This window comes from Belonocnema kinseyi, chromosome 2, assembly GCF_010883055.1.
Source record: "Belonocnema kinseyi isolate 2016_QV_RU_SX_M_011 chromosome 2, B_treatae_v1, whole genome shotgun sequence".
Lineage (NCBI taxonomy): Eukaryota > Metazoa > Arthropoda > Insecta > Hymenoptera > Cynipidae > Belonocnema > Belonocnema kinseyi.
In genome coordinates, this window is record NC_046658.1 from 111,314,619 (window position 1) to 111,332,510 (window position 17,892).

The 17,892-nt window shown below is 27.6% G+C and overlaps 1 protein-coding gene across 1 annotated transcript in view; it reads right to left on the reverse strand.

Moving 5' to 3' along the window:
- The window catches only part of LOC117168129 (visual system homeobox 1-like), a 142,409-nt gene that overhangs the window by 672 nt on the left and 123,845 nt on the right, over positions 1-17,892 (reverse strand). Inside the window, exons 5-6 of the mRNA XM_033353541.1 lie at positions 3,410-3,584; positions 2,749-3,003 (exon numbers count right to left, since the gene is read on the reverse strand). Coding sequence (XP_033209432.1) covers positions 2,749-3,003; positions 3,410-3,584 — 430 coding nt within the window. The remainder of the gene's footprint in view (positions 1-2,748; positions 3,004-3,409; positions 3,585-17,892) is intronic.

Below are 17,892 nucleotides of genomic sequence, written 5' to 3' on the forward strand. Positions count from 1 at the left end.
ACCAATTTTTGTATGAATTTCCGAGAGGTAGTGTCACAAATAAACTTTAGAGGTTAATATAATTTTTATTTGATAAAAGTTTACGAAATTCCTTAATTATTTATTTTCTTTTTATCCATCGGAAATTTATTTTCAAAAATCTTATCCATTAAAAGAAATTAAGAACAAAATTAGAACTACCTAAACCTTAAATATCTAGAAAATAATGTACGAAACTTATTATTAATTTCAATAAACATGTATTTAGAAATAGATATCTAACTAATTTATTCCAGATGGTAGTTTTTTTATTATTAAATAATACAGTAACGCTCATGATTATGTAGAATTTAAGATTATACTTAATAAACTTAGTTTTGAAACAATCTTCTTATAAAAGTGAAATAACATTTTTTTTATATTGATACAAAAAATTATTATTAAATTCTGTCTCAAATCAGCCCATGTTGAAATGATTTCGTCAATTCTATACATTAAAATTCAAAACTTTTATTTCAAAAACTGATGTCTCAGAAAAAGACACGGTTGAAATTTGTATAAGAAATATTTCCAAATATCAAGTTCTTTCCGTTTTTTAAATAGACTTGAAAAAATGACTCAAACGATATAATAACATTAGATTCTAAATCTATACAAAAATTGTCATATTTCAAAATTCAAAAACTTTAAAAAAGCTTCTGGATAAAAATATGTAATTTTTAATTTAAGTTTAGATCAGGGACATGGGAAAAAATATTTCATACGCATTTAAGACACTTGTGATAACTACAGCAAATAAAAAAAATGAAATAAAAAAAATTAATTAAATTATTAACCTTTTCAGAATAAACCTTCTACAGAATGTCCACTTGCAGAATTGACGAAATGCTTTCAACTGGGGCTGATTTTGTGCAGAAATTGATCGCCTTTCCCCCTGTTATAATAAAAAAATTCATTTTTCATTCTTTTGTAAGAAAAGTTTGGGTTTATATAATTTTTCCTTTCTCATAGAGTTAGTTTTGTAATGGTACCAATTTAAAAAAAAAGGTTTCATTGAATTTTCCTCAATTAAAAAATTACTAATAAAGGTTCGATTTGTAAATATTACTAATAATTTCAAAATTGTTTCAATTTCAGGGTTTGGTTGAATTTTCTGATTAAAAATGGTTTTTGAACACAATTTTCTATAACAAATTAATTTTTTATTTTAAAAAGTCGAAATTTCCTGTCTTTATTCAACACCAAGCGAGTTATGAAAAAAGTCAAGAGACTAAAATTGTTCCTTGAAAAAATTGCTACAAACGTAATCTTTTGTTTTTTTTCTTGAACAATTTTAATGTTTATTTGTTCCTATAAAAGCAACTATTTTTTAGCGATTCATTTCAATTCTAAATTTACCTATTTTGTTACACATTTTTTTTTTGTTGAACATTTATTTTGTTCGCTGAAAAATTAATCATTTCATAATTAAATAATTTATATTTTTTAGTTGAAAATTAAACTAATGAGTTGAAAGTCTATGTTTTCTAGATAAAAATTCAACTGCTTGGTTGAGAGCCGAGCTTCTTTGCTAAAAATTTATCAATTTTTTAAAACAAAAATGTAACTATTTGGTTTAAACTTCGTTTTTTATTGATAATAATTTTTTTAACTGCAAATTAAAGTATTTCAATTATAAGGGTGTGAAATGATTATTTTTTAGTTGAAGATTTAACTATCTAAATCAAAATTTCTCTATTGTGTTTGAAAATTTATGTATTTTGTTAAAGATTCATCTTTTTTGGTAGAAAATAATTCTCTTAGGTTAAAAATTCATCCTTTCGGTTAAATATCAACTAACGGCTAAAAATTCAACTTCTCTGTCAAAAACAATTTTTTTGTTGTTGAATATTTATCATTTTTGTTCAAAATTTATCTCTGAGATTAATATGGATAATATTTTATTAAAAATTTTGGTTGTTAAAGATTAATTTTTGAACTGAAAATTTAATTGTTTTATTTTTAGTTGAAATTTGTCTTATTTAGTGCAAATTTCAATTATTTGGCTTATACATTCATATTTTTACTTGGAAATTTAACTACTTGCTTAAAAGTGGAATTTCTTTGTTAGATTTTTTTTTGTTTTGCTTGATGGTTCATGATTTTAGTAGAAAATTCATTTCTCTGGTTGAAAATGTGTGTTTTGAATCTTCCAGAACTAGGAGATGTAACTAGGTATATATGAAGAAACAACTTTAGAAAAAAGAAATTAATTTTCAGAGCGATAAAGATTGATGTATTGCCTAATATATAAAAATTGAAATTTTTGCTTCCACCCTGAAAATCCAAATTTTCTAAAACATTCCTCGTTTTAGAAATATTGTGTCAGTTATGACTGATCTACGAGTTTAAATACAAAGTATAAGAAACATCATTAGAAAGATATGAATCAAATTATGTAAAAATCAAATTTGGATTTATTTGTAAAATAAAAAAGTTACTAAAAAAAGTAACAGTTGAAATCCGGTAATCGATACTATTTAATCTGCAAGATCAAAAAATTAGAAAAAAAATTATAACTAGTTCTTTAAAAAAAACCTACTTATGATGGATTGAAACCCTGTTTCCACCCTACTACTCCCCCTTAAGCTTACAGTAATATTGGATAAATTTCTACCTCAATAAAAATCTTATGAAATGATGTCCGCTTAATTCAGGTTGATTGCTACCCAAATAATAATTTTAATAATAAGAGCCAAAATATGTGGCGAGATGTAAAATTATACTTGCCAGAGGATGAGGATGGACCCATGCCGTCTTGACTCTCTTGTCCACTCTCGGAACTAGTTGGTCCACCCTGATGGTGGTTGTGGTGAGGACTGCTTCCGCTTCCGGCATGGTCGTTTCCGCTGTCCTCGCCACCGGATTTCAGGTGCTCCGCTGCCTCAATGGACTTTCGGTGCATCCCTACGGGGCCACAGTCAATCAGTTCGCGTTGGTTATTTTCGAAATCTTGACTAAAGCTGCTTGTCTTAGAGGATTGCGCTGATAGAGACGAACAGAAAAAAAAGATTCGAGATTTTCGAAAGGTTAATCATTTTTAAAATCGCATTCATAATATCTCTTATCTTTTCTTTTTCAACTCTAATAGAACTGACTCGAACTTCTCGAGGGGTAAAATAATACTTGCAAAAATTCAATTGAACAAAATTTCGATCACTTGCTCAATAAAATCCGGCAACAACGTTTCTTTTTAAAAGTTAACTAATCCGACCGAAAATAGTCCGAAAGCAAAACATTTATTATGCAAAAAGCAAGGATCTACAACATCAAATATTAGAACGATCTCAACTTGTTTTCATTTTATTTTAATTCAGTAATTTCTTTTTGAATTCAGAATTCAAGTGGAAATCGTTTAGAAAACACAAAAAATAATTTAAATTATCATTACCTAATAGCCATGGGGCAACAGATTCGTTTTCCTTGGCACTTTTTAAGATAGTCTCTGGCAAAGGAAGCGAGTGTCTCACCATCGCTCCGTAGAGACCGTATTCCGCCATTATGGTACTCCTACCCCAACATTTTTCCGTTTTGCGCCACTTCGCCCTTCGATTTTGAAACCACACCTGTAACAAAATAATGCACTCGATTTAAAAAAAAAAGTATTCTAAAGTATACAGTATTTTCTTTTATAAATAATTATTAATTTATAATTTTATTTATAACCGATTTATAATTTTTTAAATAATTTCATGTTCGGAGGGAGATTTGTGGATGTGCTGCGAAAAGTGGTGAATGGGTCCTTCATCGCGGCAGTGCACCTGCCCATTCATCGCAGCTTATTCAGGAATTTCTGGTGAAACATGGCCTTACGCAACTTCGACAGCCCCCTGTGATTTCTGGCTGTTTTCCAAATTAAAGTATCCTCTAAAAGAAAAACGATTTGAAGACGTAGAGGAAATATTAACATTAACCAGAATTATCTCTTACTCCTGGTATTTTTCAATAAATAATTGTTTAAAAATGATGATATAATCAGTCTCAAAAAATTTAAATGTAATTCGAGTAATTTTTTTCAGCAATTCAAAGTTTTATCTCTAATTAATCACCTTATCGACACGTTTTGAGCTTTGTTCAATATCAAGCTCATCACGAATGGGTCAGTACTGCTTTGTGGTTAACTAGCAAGCTAGAAGATCTTTCGAGCGAAAAAACAGGGGATGAGATCATTATCCTATTTTTCCTGAACCAGAAACCAGTTAGACTTTTTGCTAACGATTCTCTCAATCGAACCACCTACTGTGCTGCAGTCGCGTGGCGAATCCGGAGACCCTGCTTGTTGCAAAGTATCAGTTTTAACGACCTAAACTTTCTCCAAACTTCTATACGGTGAAAATAAACGCAATCAATGAAAGTTGGTATCAAACCTTCCTTATAAACCAAATCTATCCTCAGAATTTCGATGAAAGTTTTCTCCTTATTATAAACACTAGCATTATCAATCGTGTAGGTTTTAGAGTTGAGGGGAACAATAATTTTTTAATGCAAAATAAAAATTATGCATAACTATTTTTTAAGTTTATTTTGACACTATATGATATTAATATTATGTTATGACATAATATGACATATGTTATAAATTATTATATGTTTTTGGCATTATATCAATATAATTTTCTTAAGATTCTTGAGAACTTTCAAAAATACTTTTGAAGATTTTAAATATTTCAAATCAAAATTTTGACAAAAAAGTTATTTTACAAACAAACAGTTCAATTTTTCATTCGAAATTTAGATTCTCAATGAAAAATGAAATGATTAATTGATATTTCGACCGGAAAATATTTTTATTTTAAAACAAAGAGAGTGGAAGTCAACCAAAAAACGAATTTTGAAGAAAGAATTAAGTCCTCAACCAAAAAAGATAATTTTCGAATGAGCTGCGTTTTTAACCAAAAGAGATGAAAATTTTAATAAAGGAAACGAATTTTCTGTAAATATTCTCATTTTTAACCTGAAAGTATGAATTTTTAACAAAAAAGTTTATTTTGAACTAAAATGAAGAATCTTAAAAAAAAGGATTTTTTCACAATGTAGTAGTTTAATTCTTATCCAAGAAGTTGAATTTCCATCTATGAAATTAATCCTCAACAAAGAATGTAATAGGTGATATTTGAATAAAAAAATATTTGTAGTTCGACACAAAAAATAGTTTAATTCATTAAAAAGGACAAATTTCTAACAAAAAGATGAACTTTTAACTAAAATAATGAATCCTGAAAATTAACCAAATTTAATTTAAATTTTCCAGATTAATTTTTGACAATACTGTAAATGATTTTTAATATTTTAAAAAAGATTATTCTTGTATAAATTAATTTTTCAAAATGAAAAATCATAAAAAATTTTCCTAGAAATCTTAAAATAAATTTATGTTAAATCTATTTGCAAATTAGTTAAAATCTTCTAAAGATCTAAATTATTTTTCAGTATTTTAAAAACTCGTTTTACTTCCAAATATATTTTAAAATAATTCAAAGTTTTCCTAAAATCGTACAAAATTAAACAAATTTTCCAAATTCTTTTCCGACAATTTTAAAATCTTCAAAATTTGAAATGAATCATTTAAAATTAAACCGAAATTATCGCAATACTATCCAGAAATCTTATTGTCGGTACCGGTTTTTTTTACCTGTACCGACAATTTTTTTACCAGTACCAAGAGCGTATACACTCCTTAAATAAGTATATTCGAATTCTTTGTCCATTAATTCATTTTTTTATCTCTTTGCAAGTGTGAGAAAGTTTACAAATTATGGTGTAGGAACAAAATGTTAAGAACAGACTAATTTCACAAAATTAAAAAAAAAACAATTTACAATTCGAACTTTTTCATTAATCTTTGATGCTTAGAAACATTTAGAAATTAGTTTTATCATGAAATAAAATTACCTTTTTGCAATTTTTTTTGCAAAACTGGTGGTGCAAAAAATATTTATCTTTATTAATAAACAACAGTAAAATAGCCACTTAAAGTCATATTCACAAAGTGTCGCAACCAATCAGGTTTATTCGTCAAAAAAAGAAAGGAAAAGATTTAGTTCTTGCACAAAAAAAGTAAAAGTAGGCACGAGACTCGAATCTTGTCTCGGATCTGGCTTCGAATCTTGTTTCGAATATCGTCTCGGATCTGGCCTCGAATCTCGTTTCGAATCTCGTCTTGAAAATCCTAAAAAGTGAGTCTTTCAGGTTTGTAGTGCGGACCAAATGTTCTAATTGCGTTTTTATATAACATCCAAAAGGATTTTATAAGAACTATCTTTATAAGTCATGTAATTTTAAGTTAGGATTTACAGTTCCGGTGGTGCGGCTTGCTTTAATCGGGGAGAGTCTTTAATTTAAGATCATCTCAACCTTACATTAACTTCTCAGTCAAATTTTCTATTTACATTACGTTTTTTTTCTATTTACAATTAAATAATTGAATAATTTAACTATCAATAGTTTCCTTTTGTAGGTAGAATTCACATTTTTTCTATAGTGTTGGTGATCGAGGGGTAGTTATTTTATTCCGAAATTGACTTCTGCTGAACTTAATTCACAGCATAGGTTTGTTAAAAGTGTTCCATGTGTTTGTATATGTATAATATGAAAATTAAACTTGCAGAACGTGACGATCGGTGAATGTTATTTAAATGTGAGGCACGCATGGTCGTCGACCATGTGGATGAGACAGTAGAAGGGGACACGCCTGAGGGTGGGGCGTGTACCAATTTGTAGCAACAATGCTAAAGTCACTGACAGAATTGGAACGTAATTCAAATGAATGAGAACGCGTTGTCCTGTCAATTTGCACTGCCACCCTGGAATTATTTTCCGCTTACGTTTAAACGAACTAAAGGCTTTTTAACGATACATATACTCGTATAACACAGAGTTTGCTGGCCTGTAATGGTCACTGCTGGTTATATTTTTTTACATATACACTTCTCACGTAGAACAAGTATCATATATTAAAGCATTCGGATCACTAAAGCAAAATCAACATTATTATACCGATTCCCTTTTTAATTTCATTAATTGAATATTACATTGCGCATCATTAAGTTTCCAAACGGGGAAATTATGTGCTACCATAATTGTGTTGAGCTTTCGAAATATCCAAAAAGGTTTATAGATCCGAAATAGGTGCGAAGTAGGTAATGCGGCGCATAACATTTATCGATCAGCAGAAAAAAAATTCAATAAGGTAAAGACAAAATGTAACATAGATCGGTATCTGAGCTTGGCTTTATTGATATGAAGATTTGAATCTGTGCCGAAGAAAATACGTAATTTTTAAGTCTTCCAAAAAAGTGCACGTGCGTCAATTTATTCTAACTGTGGGGTAATGTGGCACGCACTATTAACTTTATATGTTTGCAATTATAAATAATTTTCTAACAATCGGACGCACAATTGCAGTAAAATCCGATATCTATATCTATTTGCAGTTTGAACAAATAAATGAGAGATTCTATTTTGGGAATTATTAGCATCCAAAGTTATGAACATACAAATATTCAACATTTTCACCATTACAATGTCCATATGACGCATTATCCGTGTGTGTACAGTATTGATATTTCACTTTTGTTTCCAAATGTTAACTAACTATGCCCATTCGCAATACATGAAATCATTGGAAAAAGGCAAAATAATATTAAGAAAGTTTTGATTATACACTTGGGACATAATAATAATAAGCTTCAATAATTTTTTTAGCAAATATCTGCCCTAATAGACGAGTAATACCAAAAACTAACATTTCAGCTTAAAAATTTAACAATTGTCTTAAATAATCAAACTTTTTTACTATTTAATATTGCGGACATATACTGAACCTACCTCACTTATTCATAATACGTAGATTTTTGTAAAATCGAAAGCGCCGCATTTTCTGCTGTGCCGATTTACCCACCTTGCCTCTAAGCCAACAAAACAAGATAAATCCATTTTTTTTTAAACATGAATTTTGAGGTCTCTAAATATATGATTATTTATCCTTGCTTCACGAACCAAAATTCTATCCAATTAACATCTTGCTTTGCAAATATGTTAACCTTTAAAATAAAACAAATTTACAGGTTGGGACACTGATTAGATTAAAACGGCGCGTTTTCTTTAATTATTTGCCCTGGGTTTACTTTTATTATTACTGTCACATATTAGTATTATTATTGATACTAATATGTGACAATAACAGATGGTACCAGGGCAAAGAAAATGGAGAAGAACGTGCTGTCCCAACCTTTACGACATTCCCCTATGCATAACAAATTTTAAAAATGAAAATGAAAAGATAATATTGATAATAAAATTCATAAAAAAGTGTTTCCAGTGATTTAAAAGCTGCATAAATACAGGCAATAAATACAATTTTCTTGTAGAAGAATCCATTTATGTAACTATCCATGGATAGTTACATAAATGGATTCTTCTACAAGAAAATTCTTACAAGAAAAATTCAAAATCATATTATATGATTTTGAACTTTTCTTGTAGTTCGGTATCCTTATAGATACAGCATTTATCCAATTACTGAATAATAATTTTGAATGGATTGAGCATGCATTTTTGCTTTCTCCTCGAATTAATACATTAAAAATAATGCAGTTTCATGAATTAAAATGAATAGAGTAGGATATTTCTGATTAATGTTTTTATTTCAAATTACTCACAAAATCACGTTTTTTATAAATAATATAACTCACTTTAAGATACGCTTGAAATAATTTAAATAATAATACCATTAGAATTAGAACAGGTTAAAAAAAATAAAAATAATAGTAAAAATAAACTACTTTGTTGAAAATGCAGCTATTTGTCTACTACAATTTGTAGTAAATTAATCGTCTTTCTTGTAAAATCATTTTTTTGGTTGAAAATTAAACTATTTATGTGAAAAAATCGGGTTTTTTGTTGAAAATTAATTTATTTTTTTGGTGAAAAATTAATTTCTTTAATTTAAAATTACGCTATTCCATTTTTGATGATATGTTGATGTTTTTGATATGAAAATTATACTAGTTGCTGGAAAGTTTATAATTACTTTCTTAAAAATTTCTTTTTTTTTATTGGAGATGCATCATTTTAGTTTCAAATTCATATATTTGATTTAAAATGTAACTATTTTGTCGAAAAATCGTGTTTTTTTGTTGTTGAAAATTAAATTTTCAGCTAAAAATTTAACTACTTCAGTTGAAAATTTATCTCTTCAGTTGGAAAGTGTAGTTGAAAAAATGACTATTTTGTTGATATTTTATTTGTGTTTGTAAAAAATAAAGTTTCCTCATTGAAACGAATAAGTCTCTCCCAAAATTCGGGATAAGTAGTCAAATAGTTTTCATTAGCTTAGCTAGACACAGCCTAACTGAAAATGTAACCATTTCGTTTTTCGCTTAAAAATTCAATTTTTTTTCAAATTAATCTTGTTAGGGTAAAATGCAACTACTTTGATAGAAAGTTGAAGTTTGTTGCAATCTTTTTTTTTTCGAAGATTTATAATTTCAGTTGAAAATTCATTTTTTTGCTTGAAAATTGAACTACTTGATTGAAAATTCTTGGAGGGGGGAGGGGTATTTTTTGTTATTAAAAATATAAAGATTTCATTTCGAATAAAAATTTTAGTTAAAAATTTATTTATTCGGTTAAAAATTAACCCATTTTATAGAAAATCCATTTTTTTTTAAATTGAAAATGAAACTTTCACTTTTGCTGAAAAATTTAGCTTTTTTAATTTAAAGTTCAGGTATTTTGTTGAAAAAAGTCAATTAGTTCGTCTCATTGGCAGAGTAATCCATCATAATTTTATGCAATATAGAGTGATACCATGCAACCCGGAGTAATCTTGATCAAAGCATCAATATCTTAAGATTTAAAATATTTATTTCCATTATTGTTCAATTGTTTTTGGCCAGTGAACTGTTAATTTACCCCTTCTATAATTACAATAATTATCTAGATAAATACAATGAAATAGATTACGCCACGGTATAAAACCCCTCATTAATTCAGATAAAATTAAATTTTAAATTGTCCACATTTTAAACTCAGATAAACAATGAAGCGAAATAAAATTAATCTGATTGGTGAATCATTCTCTTGATGTATTAAAATGCGCTTGAGTAACTCTACTCAGCAGCATGTTAAGAGAAGAAACTTTTCCTCCCTTATTTTCCCTCCCACCTCCTCTTTATTGGCACACCCCGTATAATAAGGAGCGAGTTTGTATTTAGACGACCATGCGCAGTACCCTGTTGGCGTATCATCGATCAGACCGACGACTGACTATTGGACCAAAACAAGAGGATGAGAATGGGAATGGGAATAGGAATAAAGGGGGGGGGGGGGGGGGGGGGGGGGGCGAGTGAGGTGGAAAATGTTAGAGGAGAAAAGGAGGATGTCAAAGCAAGAGCTTAAGGGATGAGATCGAGAGAGATAGTCACAGAGGAAAGAAAAAAGGACAGAGCGAAAGAGGAAGAGGAAGAAAAAAAGAAAGAGAGGAAACTCGTATTGGGGGTTGAAACTTCCAATGGATTACTAATACACTTCAGCGATCACGATACATGATGATAGATCGAGCGATACTCAAAATGAGTAAAACGGATTGATAATGAGCAGATACTAACTTCTTCAAACTCTCTCATTATTATATCTTTTCTATGGTTTCAAAGATTCCTTCTTTATTCTCTAGAAACAAAATAAAATTCCTCCTGAAATAATATTTATTATTTAATAATTTGCATCGAAAATTAATAAGGTAATAAATATATGGATAGAAGAGTGGGTCGAAAAAATCAAAATGATCAGACTCATTGGTAACAGCATTGAAGTTTCTTTGTGGTATTACGCACAAATAAGACAAAAAAGAATTTCAAAACATTTTTTACCATCAGACATGTCGATTAAAAATGTTCTATTATGTAATTTTAAAATTTTTATTGTGGATGAAAAACAATTTTTCTTACTATTTTTGTTGAGGTAAGGTCTATGGAAGTAAATAACCTTAGACGGAAAAAGTAAGAAATACATTTTTTCGTCGAGATATGCAATTTTGTTGATTTGTATAATTTTTATATAATATCCGTAAGAATACGTGCATACGCAGGATCCATAAAATATAAACAAAACATTTAAAAAAATGTTCTTTGATAAAGTTTATGGAATAATATTTAAAAAATGAGGAATTATGGCCTTTTGTTAATTTGCACCTAAAGTTTCTAAAAAGTTTTTTTATTTATTTTTTATCCTTTTATTAATAGAATAAAAAAACACGTACATATTTCTAAGTTTCAAGCAAAAATTTGTTTAAAAATTGTGCGGATCCTGTGTAAACCTGTGATCCTGACTGTGCATTAAAAAATTAAAGACGGAAAAACATTTTTTTACAACTTTAGGTATAAATTAACTTAAGCAAAAACAAAAAATTGTAATGAAAAACTTGAAAATTGTTTATCGACTTGCCAAATGGTGAAACACATTAAAATTTTGTTTAAAATATATTTGTAATGCCACAAAGAAACTTTCAGATCATTTATTTTAATTAATTATTATTTATTTTTTTATTTTTATTAATTATTTATTTTTATTTTTTTATTATAAATAAATTAATTTAATTAATTAATAATCATTTTGAATTTTTTCGACCCACTCTAATTGATAGTTTGGAAGAAATTAAACAATATTTTGTGAATCGTCGGAAATCTTTTCAAATTTAAAAATATTTGTAATCTCTTCAAAACTTATAAAATTCCTAACTATTTATTTAACTGACTCGAAATATTACTAAAATTCTAAAAAGACCATCAAAGGAAAAAAATTGCCAACAAATCCTTCGGGTTTTCTTTTTGACATTTTTAGAAACATTTTGAAACATTTTTAAGTCATTTTAAAAACCTTCAAAATTTCTTTCAAAATCTTGAAAGATTTACATTAAAAAAAAAGAAATGATATTAGAAATCTTGTAAAGGCTTAAATCAATTTTAAATCTGTCAAAACAAAAACATGGCGTCAAAATTTTCCAGATTCATGTTTGTCAGTTTTGAAAATCTTTTTAAATGTTTTGAAATATTTTTCAATATTCTCTTGAAATTAATGTTTCAAAATAAAAAGTTATACACGTTTTTCCAGGAATCTTGAGATCGACATTTTGTTCTCCATTTTTCGAAATCTTGCCAAATTTTAAATATTTTTGAAATTTTTTCAAAACTTCCAAATATCTTTTAAAGAGATTCGAGTTTTCACTCGAATTTTTAAAATACCCTTAGAAATTACAGAGCTGCTACAAATGTCGCAGATTCATTTTCGGATTTAAAGCTTTTAAAATTTTATAAAATCCTGTTCAATATATTTCTAAAATAGATTTTGCGAATGAAAAAATCAATGTAAATTTCTGCGGGAATCTTAAGAAATTTTTTTTCATTTTCTTGAAACCTTTCAAAATTCTATATTTTATTTGAAATTTTTTGAATTTTTGTTTCGTTCGTTTCAAAACATCTAAATATCTCTCAAACTTACCTACTCGAATTTTGTCAAATATTTCGTAATCTTGCCAAACAGAACAATTTTGCTTCGAAATAATTGACATTATTTTTTTATATTATAGGAAATTATTTAAAATGTTTGAACATCTTTTTTAATTTTCTTTTAAAATTGATTTTCCAAATAATAAATCATTTGAAATTTTTTCAGGAATCTAAAGAAAAAATTCTTAATCTCTTAAAACTCTTAAAAATTGTTGAATAACATTATTATTGGTAAAATCAGTTTTTCAATTAAATTCAATCAAAAAATAATTAGTTAACAATAAATATTGTTATAAATAATTTGTAGCAAAATAACTTCAATTTGACGTTTTTTCAGATTTGGATTTTTCTTAATGGTCTCAACTGCTGCAAATATTTTGAAAAATATTATATGTATCATAATATTTAGGAAATATAACACTAGTTTTAATTTTTATAAAGAAATTCAAAATTTTGGCATTTTAGCGTAGAAAAGAAGTGTTGGTACTAAAACTGCTTTGAATTATTGCATGAATGAGCGTTTTCACAAAAATGTTCAAAAGTTAACAATAAGCATCGTTATGAACCATTTTTAGGGGAAAATATTTTAATTTTAGGTTTTCCAAATTCTTATTATCTCTAATCGCCAGACTTGCTATAGATATTCCTAAAAATAATATATCTTTGACACTATTTGGTCAAATAAAAATCAATTTAAATAGCTTGAGATATACTAAGTTGAGAGTCTAAATGAGTAACAAATATAGATAAAAGTGTATTAATAAATGTTTTCGTAATAAATGTATCATAGTTATTAATTACAAAAGCTCAGCATACAGTATTATTATACATTCATAAAAAACTCAGACTCAAGCTATTTTGATTTAAAAGCATTTTTTTCCGACGTAAAACTATATAAAAAGTTTGAACTTGTTTATTTAAACTTCTTATCAACATTTAAATTGTTATATTTGACTAAATATGATCAAAGATATATTATTTTTAGGATTATGTGTAATTATTTATGCAATTGAAAATAAAATAAAATCTGAAAAAACCTCCAATTAAGTATTTTATCCCAGAAGCTGTTTATAACAATTGTTATTGTTGACTTTTTGATTATTTTGGTTATTAAGTGTCATTTCTGCATAAAGTTGAAGCAGGTTCAGCAAAAACAAAATTTATTTAATAACACTATTTGCCAATTTGTTCATCAAATTTTTTTAAACTCCTAAATAGATCCATAAATCAAAGTTCAAAATCGAAAAACATAATAGTTTAAAGCCTATTAGTAGCTTTAGAACTTAAAGCTGACTTGAATGAAAATCGGACATAAAAAGTAAAATAATTTTGATCTCAAATATATTAATCTGTTTACAACCACTTTATTGTCACACTTTCTATTATAATAAATACCCCCAAACAAAAATTATTTTTCAATTTACTGAACTTACTTACATAAAAGTTAAAAGTGACATTAAAGTGAATGACTGGAGAATAGGAATGTGTGCTTCAACCAAATAATCGTTTGACAAATGCCAAGCAAACGAAAACGGTTATATTAATCAAAGCTTAATTGAATAAATTCAGTTAAAATAAATAAACTAAATAAACTGCATTAAAAATTTCATTCCCTGAAGTGCTGAGATTAGTAAATATTTTACGATCACGAATGCGAGCATTTCCGCACTTCATGTATTAGGGCCGATTCCACCAACTGTGATTAAATTTTACTCATTGATTAACTTAGTTTAATCAGAAGAATGCGTTCCACCAACTTTGAAAACATGATTAAAGAAGTCTAATCGTCGATTAACTTAACCGGCCATTTTTGGATGGTTAGCGAGTTAATCAGCAATTAACGGGAGTCAAAATAACCTCAAAGTTGAAGTTCAAGTATAGTATGAAATATTGATCGAATTTATAACGATATCTTGTACTCACACAACTTATATTCAATTTCAATCGATAAATAATTCCTATCCATTTATTTGGAAACAATGCTCATAAAAAAAAGTCGCCGCTCGTCGTTCGTGAGCAGTCGAGGTATATTTTGCGCGCGAATACAAGTTCGAAATCAGCCAAGCAGAATCACCATTACAACAGAAACACGCAGAAACAAGACTTATTGTGAACAGGGCATACGGTTGGCTAACCAGAAGTAAAAAATTCATGGTGGAACACGCCACAAGTTAATCGTGATTAAAACGCTGATTAAAAGATAATCAGGATTAGCTAATCATGGATTTAATCACTGCTGGTGGAATCAGCCCTTAGTCTTTAACCGATCATTTGTTTTAATCATACAGAGAACTTTGTTATAATTTATTTGTTCTAGCTGTTTTATAGCTGAAATTATTCGACTAACCTTTGGCTAATCTAACCGTTTTTGTTTGTGTGGCATTTTTTTACACGATTAATTTTTAGAAGCGCACATTACTATTCGAATTTGAGGATTTGTTAATTATGGGAAAATGATTCGATGACAATTTGCACATTTCAGTATTCATTTCATCAAAATCATCGGGAAAATGCATCGCTGAGTTTCGGAAAGATGGTGTATTTTCTCGCTTGTGATGTTTCTTGAAACGATACTCGATACGCATATTAACTACGGATTTACACTCTTTACCTGTGCAAATTTGCGCACGCCGTCGCAGGGTATCGAAGATAATTGGAGATCTCGTTACTTTCCTCCGGCAACTGTAATTTACGATCGACCAATAATAAGATATCGGATCAAGGCTTTTCCTACGCTCCTCCTACAAAGAGAATCGATCCCATTTCTGCGCGAGTGGTGCCAATAAAAGGCATCGAGCGCATAGAACCCTTTCCAAGGAAGAGAAGAAAGAAATACGGAGAGCCAATGGTCTACTTGAAATTTCTCAGCTCAATCTCCCAGACAACAAAAAAACAACTGATCTGTTAGTTTAGTCAATCGGACAACTTTTTCTCTAGGCAATCAAATCACGGCAAAATAGGTTGCTGATGTATCATGATTGATATAATAGCTTCTGTGATTATTAAGGACATGTGAATATCTATCACGTGGCCAATTATTACATGTTATTATAGTCGGCGACCTATTTGAGTTTTTATTTTGTTTGACTAATTCAGTTTTTAATAATTCTATTTTAGTTAATGCTCCAAAGCCCTGTTCTCAATTACATTTAAAATGTAATATTATAGAAGTACACTATTTAAACAAAAGAAATACTCAAATGATGAAGACAGACAAGCCATATAAGATTTTGAACCATTTATGACATTCTGGCAGTGATGGGTAGATTACTTTTTAAAAGGAACTATTTATCGTTATTGTTGTCGTTTCAAAATACAACTTTTTCTCCGTAAAACCTTTCGAAACAAAAAGTAACTATCGTTAGTTTTTAGTCAGTTTTGTATTTTTTAAATAAATTCAAATTTTATTTCCACGAAAATTCATTTATGTCTGTCGAGTGACAATTGAAAAACAAGTGACAAGCAAAGAATGTTTTTAGAAAATTTTGAATTTAAGTGTATAGGAAAAAAAATTTCAGTTTTCCCATAGATTTATATGGCTCTAAATTTTTTTTTTAAATGTGCGTTTCTTTAGACATAACTATCTACGCATTCCACTTCTGAACTAAAACAGATTAATTTTCAACCAAAAACGATTAATTTTCAACCAAAACAGATTAATTTTCAACCAAATAAATAAATTTTCAACTGAAAGAGATTATAATTTTCAAGTAATTAAATAAATTTTCAATCACAAGCGATTAATTTTTAAGCAAAACAGATTAGTTTTCAATCAAAAACAATTAATTTTAAACCAAAACAGATTAATTTTAAAACAAAAACGATTAATTTTCAACAAAAACAGATAAATTTTCAAACAAATAGTTGAATTTTTAACCAAAAACGATCAGTACTTAACCAAAAATCGAATAATTTGTTTGCCAGTTAAAAATTAATTTTAAACTAAAAATATAATTTTCTACACAGCAGTAAAATTTTCAACAAAACAAATGAGTTTTTAACTATAAAAGATCAATTCTCAATCCAATAATTAAATTTCTAACAAAAAACGATCAATTCTAAAAAAAAATGGAATAATCATGTTTTGCGTTAAAAAATTAATTTTCAATCAAAATTAACGAATTTTCAACATAATAATTCAATTTTCAACTAAATAAATGAATTTTATTTAAAATCAAACATCCCCAAAAATAAATAAATAAAATTGTTAACAAAGGTGTTTATAATTTTCAACCAACTCGTTTAATTTTTCAACTAAAGAAGAGAAATTTTTAAACAAGAAGATTAGTTTTCTACAAAAACATGAGTTTTTCACTAAAAAAGGAGATTTTTTCAACGAAATACTTGAATCTTCAACTAAAAAATATAAATATGCAATCATAAATAAAATTAATTAATTAATTTTTAGCAAACGAGTTAAATTGTCAGTGGAAATATGATTGTTTAACCCAGAAATATTCATCAAAATAGATACATTTTCTATTAAAATTTTGAATCTTCAACCCGAAAAATAAATCTTTGACCAAATGGTTCAAATTTTGAACAAAAAGACGAATTCTTAACCAAATAGTTCAATTTTAAACTAGGGAGAAGAGTTTTCAACAACAAAGATGAATTATTTACTAAAAAAAGGCGGATTTTGAACAAAATAGGAATAGTTTAATTTTCATTTAAAACATTATTTTTTTGACGAAAGAAAATGAATTTAAAAAAATGTAATAGCCGTAATCTTAATCATGTTCAAAACATGTTTTGTAGAAAGTTGGGGTTTAAATTTCTAGTTCAGTATACAAATTTTGAACTTTTGAAATAAATTCCAACGGCAGTTGAAATTTAGACCCGAAAAAACGAATTTTCAAGAAAAACTTAATTTTCAAACAAGTATTTGAATTTTCTACCCAAATAGTTAAATTATCAACCCAAAATATGCATTTCAAAAAAAAAGTTTTATTTTTAATCAAATAAAAGGAATTTCTATTGAAACTTTTAATTATGAACAAAATAATAAAATTTCCAACCAAATAATTAAATTTTTAACAAAAAACGAGGAGTTTTCAATAGTAGTTAAGTTTTTTTACCAAGGAGATGAATTTGCATTTAAAATTATTAATATTTAATAGGAATACTTAGGTTTTCGTTGAAGAAAAATTAATTAAAAATAAGACGGAATATTTGACTCTGAAAATATTATTCTTTTCATTATAACAGTGCTTCTATAAATTTGAAAAAATTTTGAATTTCAAGGTCAAAAAATTCAATTCTCCTATGTATTAGGCTATAATTCTCTATGGCTCTGAAAATTTTTTTTTTCTTTCTAAAATTGTTCTTTTAGATTCACCTTTTCCATTTCTGCAAGATTCACATAATC